This window comes from Montipora foliosa, unplaced genomic scaffold (assembly GCF_036669935.1).
Source record: "Montipora foliosa isolate CH-2021 unplaced genomic scaffold, ASM3666993v2 scaffold_407, whole genome shotgun sequence".
In the NCBI taxonomy this organism is placed as follows: domain Eukaryota; kingdom Metazoa; phylum Cnidaria; class Anthozoa; order Scleractinia; family Acroporidae; genus Montipora; species Montipora foliosa.
This window is the reverse complement of record NW_027179709.1, coordinates 786,796-794,350: the sequence shown is the minus strand read 5'-3', so window position 1 is coordinate 794,350 and position 7,555 is coordinate 786,796. Positions and strand designations below refer to the sequence as shown.

Genomic DNA, 7,555 nt, shown 5'->3' with positions numbered 1-7,555 from the left:
CAACGAAAGTAACACGATATCCTTTTTAAACACACCCACTAAGTACGAATACATGTCTCGATCCGATCTGAATTATTTCCGGTCATTATGCGACTTTATCAAACAATAAAAAAAACACGGCATGTCCACAGTTCCCGACACTCTCCCCCATATGTCTCGTAGCGACGTGGCATATGTAACACCGGGAACTGCCTAATAATTGTGCTATTGAGGTAAAACAAACGATGAAACCTAATGGAAAACGTTCTATAAGCAACTGATCCTCCTGGGCTAAATCTTGCACTCGAGGCTCGGCGGCGACTGCTGCATCTCGTCTGGGTCTAAACGCTGGTGCTCCAGGGTCAAGTGTTATTGTAGTTCCTCTGACACCATCCCTGTCGCATGACAGTTCCAGGGGATATAGGTGCTGAATAGGGCGTTCGATGTGGGATCGGCCGGCTCGCAATCTCGCACCACGAACTACTCCATCCCTTCCTTCAATCAGACTTTCAACAATTCCAAGGGGCCAGCTATTTCTGTTCCGCTCGGACGACTTGATAATAACTACGTCTCCAACAGCAAGAGAACACCGCTTGTCTCCAAGTTTAAGGCGGTGACGTTCGCGTAACGCACGCAAGTACTCAGCTGTCCATCGATTCCACATTGCATTCCACAGTTTTCTGTAGGAACTTGGCGCGCTTCCTCAAATCTCTTTCTCCCAGATGGTAAGGCTGTAACTCGGGCAAGATGTTGGATTTGAGAAATAGCATCGTGTTTGGCGTCAGTGTGTGGAGCTGGACATCCTCCTCCTGGTAACACAAGGGACGGTTGTTCATGGCGACTTCAATATCCAGGATAACCTCGCTTAACTCCTCCCAGTTTAGTATCCCTTGGCCAACTGTCTTGTAAAATGCTGATTTCATCAACCCGATCAGACGCTCAAATTGCCCTCCCCACCAGGGCGCACGGCTGAGGTTAAACTGCCAAATGATGGACTGGTTGCTAAGAAACGAATGAAACTCTTCATCCTTCTGTACCTTCTTTAACCACTTGGCGGCAGCGACAAACGTCTGACCGTTGTCTGAGTAGACCCTTGATGGCCGTCCTCTTCTGGCGATGAAGTGCTTTAGGCTCTTAATGAACTCCCCGGTCTCCAAATTCGGCAGTAACTCTAAAAACACTCCGCGGGTGAGACTACAGGAGTACAATACCACATACGCTTTACGCATCTCCTTGCGCTTGTTATGGTACTTCACCGGTCCGGCAAAATCCACACCAATCACGTTGAAGGGAGTGTCGCCTTCGGTTCTTTCTCTTGGCAGAGGTGCTGGTGGCGGATTTGCGAAAGCTACGGCTTGAAACCGTTTGCAGCCCCTGCAGTTTCTTACGACTCTCTTCGTTAATTTCCTAAGGCGGGGTATCCAGTATCTCTCTCTTACGCTGGCCATTGTTAGGCCAACTCCCCCATGGAGTGTAGTTACATGGGCACCTTGCACAATCTTCGTCGCAAGTAGAGCCGTGTCCGGCAGGTACACAGGATACTCGCCTTGGATACGTCCTCGGCATTCGAGCACACCCTCTTCATTCGGTTGCAGGTTCAGCTGCTCTTGGTCTTGCTCGAAACTGACGTTGTTGAATCCTTGCTGCTGGGCCCTCTTGACCAAGAACGTCTCATGCCTCTTTACCTCGGCTGTGCTCAGTGGTCCCTTGGCTTTATTGGTGGAGTTCCGAGAATTGCGCAAGAATCTCGCTACCCATGCACCAATTCTCAATGCTTTGCGCAAGTCAAACTTCTCAAGGACAACTTCGAGGTCACTCTTGCTTTCTACTCCCACTGCGAATAACTCTTGTTGCACCTTTCTTTCTGCTAAACTCTCTGGGGAAGGTTTTGTTACCACTTCAGGTGGCCAATTGGCTGGATCTGTAAGCCAGGTGGGTCCATTCCACCACAGCTGCGCTCCAGTTACACTACCACCGCGACTTCCTAGGTCGGCTGGATTGTCTGCTGATGGAACATGATGCCATAGCACGTTTGGGTGAGTCTGAATCTTCTTTACGCGATTCGAGACGAACTGACGGTATTCTCCCCGATCTCCAATCCAATGTAAGGCTACTGAGCTGTCTAGCCAGCAATGAAGAGTAGTCGCAAGAGGAAGCCCTTCCAATGCTTGGCGTACATTGCTGGCTAAATTCACTGCCATGTGTCCTGACACAAGTTCTAGGCGAGGAATTGTTAGACCTTGTTTGGTCGACGAGACTTCGCAGTAACCAAACCTTGCGACACCCCTGATGCTTGCGTCACCACGGCGTAGACTGAGGCACACACTCCGCGGCCACTGGCGTCACCAAATGCGTGGAGTTCAATCTTATCGATCTCTTGCTGGTAGAGAGGAATACTGCGTTTCGCCGACACTTCTTCCGGTAGGCTCTTTTCCCACTTTCTCCACTGATTTGCTATCTGCTCTGGCAACGGAGCGTCCCAAGCGTTCTTTTGCATGCATGATTCTCGGTAGAGAAGTTTTCCCTCGAGCATGACTGGTGACACAATTCCAAGCGGGTCGTAGACTTTCGCCAAATTAGCCAGGATACCACGCTTTGTCTCTTCGGCTGGCAGTTCAGGAAAGCTCACATGCAGAGTATCTTCAACCTTGTTCCAACCAAGTCCAAGTAGTTTACACTCTCCAGCTGCTGTTCCATTCTCTAACTGCTCCTTGGCGAATGATGGTTCGTAATCTTCACAGGATGTCTCTAGTTGCTTTTCGTTTGAATGCCACTTGTGCAGTTCGAATTTAGCATTGGCGAAAATCTCGGTAGCTTCACGCTTTAAACGTTTTGCTTTCTCTGAAGTAGGTCCTCCCGAAATCAGGTCATCCACGTACAGACTTCTGCGTATCTCATTCACACTATCAGGATATCTGGACTGCATGTTCTCCAAGTGCTGTTGAATCACCCCATTGAGAAGGAACGGTGAAGGGGCGTGGCCAAACACCACTCTGGTAAAACGCAAAGTTTCAACCTGTTTTCCTGTCTTGTCGGCGATCCAGTGGAATCTCAAGGAATCTCTCTCGGTTTCTCGTATCCGCACTTGTAGGAATGCACGGCGAAGGTCACCAGCGACTGCCACAGGATGAAAACGGTTATGAACAATGACACTCCACAGCTTATTATGTAGCGGAGGTCCAGCATGTAGGCATTCGTTCAGCGATGGTGCTTTCTCTTGCGCACGGGCTGACGCGTCGTACACGACTCGCAGCTTCGTCGTCTCAGCACTCCGACGCACGACAGCACGATGGGGTAGATAAAACTCTCTTCCAGTTACCTCAGCAGGTGCTAGCTCTACTACGCCTTCTCGAAGTTGCTCTCTGATCACAGCGTCATAGTCGTCGAGCATGTCGGTTCTTCTCAGCTTCCGTACAAGAGTGTTCAATCTGCGTAAACTTCCATCTCGGTTGTTTGGTAACGGAGGACAGCTTCCCTTCCAAGGAAGTCCAGTTTCATACCATCCTTCTGAAGATCGAACTAATTGTTCTTTGAATTCTTCGTAAACGTCACCTTGATCTCCGGTTGAAGAGTCTGCCAGACCAAGGACATCAAGTGCGCACAACCTCTCGTAATCTGTGTTCGAATTAATGGCTAGGTAAGCAGTTGCTAACTCCCTGTCAGCTCCAGGCGACATGATTGTCCATCCAAAATGGGTGAACTCGGCAACTGGATCTCCACGGCGACCCACTCTCAAACGCTCTCCAGTGCGAATTTTCGCAAAATCATTCGCGCCCAGTATGATGTGTACGGGTAGCCTGTCTTTAGTGTCGTCATCATCCATTCGCACCCCGTTGAGATGAGAATTCGCCTCAAGTATTTCCTTGTAACGTGGGTTCTCCAAAACTAATAACTCTCGCTTGTTGACTTTCGTAATATCAACTTCCAGCTTGAACTCATCTTGTACAGAACAAATGACCACACCAAACGCCTGCATCGTTCTCGTAGTGATTCCGGTAAGCATGGCTATCTGCCTTAGTCCAGTAGACTTTGGCCGTGCATTAATTAAATCAATCGCGGTCGATGAAGCGTATGAATGGCTCGCGCCACTGTCTAATAAGGCTCTGAATTTGTAGCCGCCAATTTTTACAACTACGACCGGGTGAATCACTGCTGTGTTTCCGATGTTATTTGCTGTCATCCCCGGCTCGCGTGCTTGAACTCTGTCGCATAGTGACGTGTGATGCCTTGCGTGACAATTTTGACACGTGGATTTGCTCCTACAATCTTCGGCTCGGTGTCTAGATCCCGTGCAGTTAAAACACAGTCTTTTATCCAGGAAAATCTTCTTTCTTTGTTCGACACTCACGACTTTGTCACAGTCAATAGCTTTGTGATCGGAGCGTTCACAAAATAAACATCCACGGGCGGTCGTCTGGTTCCCATCATCACGTTTTGCATAAAATGCTCTTGTTTTTTCTCTCTTGTTGTTAGGAATCGCCACGACCTTGGGTCTTTGAGCTTCTGAGATTGGATTATTGATCGTCCACTTCTCCAACGCTTCTAGGAATTGTACAAAGGACCACTCGCTCCAATTTCCGTCCATCATCGCAAGCTCGTTCTTAATGATTCCCAGCTTGTCAAATGTAAACCTCACAGCGGCGTCAAGTTTGTTTAGGCTTTGCAATGTTTGCAATGATTCGATGTTAAATAACAACACCTCATAGAATTCATGAATTTTCTTCACATCCCTCTCTCTGATTGTAGGCAACTCCAATATGTTCCGAACATACGTTCCCACAACTTCACTGGTTTTCCCATATCGTCTCGCAAGAAGATCTTTGTCCCTTTGATAACCATCTCCTGTGAACGGAAGTCCATCGATCAGATTTCGGACCTTTGTGACCAATAATTCTTTCAGATACGAAAATTTCGTAACGTCAGGGATAGATGACTTGTCGATTTGGGTCTCGAACTGACCCCAGAAACGCATCCAGTCTTGAGGCGTTCCATCGAATTTAGTTATCACAAGCTTCGGCATTTTCGCAACTTCGCTAGTCGCTACTGTGGTTTCAGTTGACTTTTGAGCTTGTTGTAACTCGAGCTTTTTCTTCTCAAATGCTAACTCTTCGGCGTGAGCTTGTTCTACAGCCTCTTGTTGTTGCTGTATCTTTTCTTTCTCCAATGCGATGGCTCGCTTGTGCTCGAAAAGAGCGGCTTCATGCCTCACATGGCGATCGATTTGCTCTATTTTGTCAGCCAACCGACGCATACATGTATCCGCTTCGTCAACTGCTGCTTCGACATCTGCTGCCCATTCTTGTATTTTTTCCTCGTTCTCACCTTCTGTAAACTTTTTCTCTTCTATCGATTCCTTTAGGGTGGTCACTGCGGTCGCCATGCTCTCGAGCGAAGTTTTGTGCCTCTCCAAAGCCACACGGTCATCTTTTTGCAGGATTTCGTCCGTCTTCTTCACTCTAAAGTTTAACGTTCTGATCTTGCCGTCCAAGTCTGCTAGTTGTTTATCCATAATCGCTCAACTATATAGGTCCCGTCGGAGGTGCCAGTTTGTCGAAAACGCAGCAACAATACGTTTCCTATTAAAATCACCGTTTAATTCCAACTATTGAATACAAAACTTCGCTCACTTTACTCAACCGCGTGCTTAGAACAACAACGAAAGTAACACGATATCCTTTTTAAACACACCCACTAAGTACGAATACATGTCTCGATCCGATCTGAATTATTTCCGGTCATAATGCCACTTTATCAAACAATAAAAAAAACACGGCATGTCCACAGTTCCCGACAGTATTTTATTTGCCCTACTTTGAAATTCTAACAGTTGAAATTGATAAGTTTTGCAGCAACTGGTTTCCTGTTATCATATTGGCTGTTTTTTGTTAAAAACGGGAGCAAAAGCCTGGTGTATTTCCTCATTTATCCTCTTGTTTTTGAACATTCGGTAAACAAATTTAAACTAACTTGAAATGACAATAAAACTAAGAAAAGCAGGATGACTATGGGACTGTGCAATAATTATCAGGAAGGGGGGGTCCTAAAATGAGCTTCACCAAAGGAAAAATTAGATAGGTCCCCCCCTCCAGCAGCGTCAAGATTAGCTGTGACCCCCCCCCCCCCACTCACGTTCTCTCAAAATTTTGATGTGCCCCCCCCCCCCCCCTCTCTAACCCGTACCTTTAGATATTGAAAAACTTGAGAACAGATACCAATATCTTTTATCCGACAACCCTGCTTGTGGAGGAAGGTTTCTCCGAGAGGATTACAAGCCAGCTCCCCATGATGACAGCAACATCAGACGTTGCAAACAAGAGGCAAATGATATCCAGGACAAGCTTAATGCTGTCGTAACCAAGTTAGAAAAACACTGAAGACTGGCCTCAGCTGTTTACACAATTTTAATGCTGAACAACGTCATTCAATAAAGTCTCAAGTCGGTTTAAACGTTCTGCATCTTGTAGAAGACCTGGATAGGGTGATGGCTAAATATAAAGCGACATTTCCTATTGGTGCCAAATCTAAAGCATCCAAATCAAGAAAAAAGAAGGAACAGAAGAAAAAAAGGGAGAAGAAGAGGATTGCTGCCTCAGAAAGCCGTAGAACCCGAACCTGTATAATTTTTCGGTCTTTGGGAGGTGAACCCATTGATGACAACTATGAAACAGAAGTATGTGGCATTCCTCAGCTAGAAACTGTAGACCTAGAAACCCTCTCGCTGTTTAAATCAAGAACAGAACTGGCATGTCTGCGGGACCTCTTAAATGCCAAATGTTTTCTTGGCAAAGCTCACAACGTGGTTTGTGACTTCTGTGCATGAGCGATTGTTTCAATCTATCATATGTTGACATTCTAAATGTTATGTTGATGCAATATTTAGACATTATGGATAGTCAGAGGCGTGGCATCTGTCTATTTGGAAAATGTTTATTTATTCATTATCGAATTTGTGAAATTTAATTAAGACCCCCCCTCAACTTACTTGAGAAATCTAATGTAGAGCCCCCCCCCCTCCTTTCCATTATTTTAACTTAAGGCCCCCCCCTCTGGTTTTAGGGCCCCCCCTCCTGATAATTATTGCGCAGTCCCTATATTCGTGCAAAGCTGTAACAGTTTCTCTATTTTCGCCAGTCGTTGTCATCTCCATCGCTTTTCTTCTCCTTAATCTCCTTTTGTTTTTTATATTCGTGCTCTAAGACATTATTTATTGACATTTCAAATTTCAAACTTTAAGAAATGTTAAAATTTTCTCATTTGCTTTTCGTACCTAAATTTGGGCTTCCTTCTTGTATTCTAAAACCTTATTGTCGTTTCTTGGATTTTTAAGCAAATATTTTAGTCTCTTATTGTTACAAGATTTTTATTGTCTGAAATATGTTGTCGGTCAAATCAGTTCGCAGGTTGAATCCGTTTTTACCTTAAAGGTTAAATTCGTGATCTGCATTTTACCTAGGTTGAATATGCACTCTACCTAGTAGGATTGAAAACACCTATACCTTCCCGCAAGCTCTGCCTTACACATCTCAACACATCTTCTTAATGTTTCATTTCACCTTATCGGCTTCTGCATTCATAC

The 7,555-nt window shown here is 45.7% G+C and overlaps 1 protein-coding gene across 1 annotated transcript; it reads right to left on the bottom strand.

Moving 5' to 3' along the window:
- Window positions 1-2,130: 2,130 nt before the first annotated feature.
- Window positions 2,131-5,614, bottom strand: LOC137988134 (uncharacterized). Its single transcript, XM_068834185.1, has one exon. The coding sequence runs from the start codon at window positions 5,486-5,488 to the stop codon at window positions 2,213-2,215; it is 3,276 nt and encodes a 1,091-aa protein (XP_068690286.1). The 5' UTR covers window positions 5,489-5,614; the 3' UTR covers window positions 2,131-2,212.
- Window positions 5,615-7,555: the final 1,941 nt, after the last annotated feature.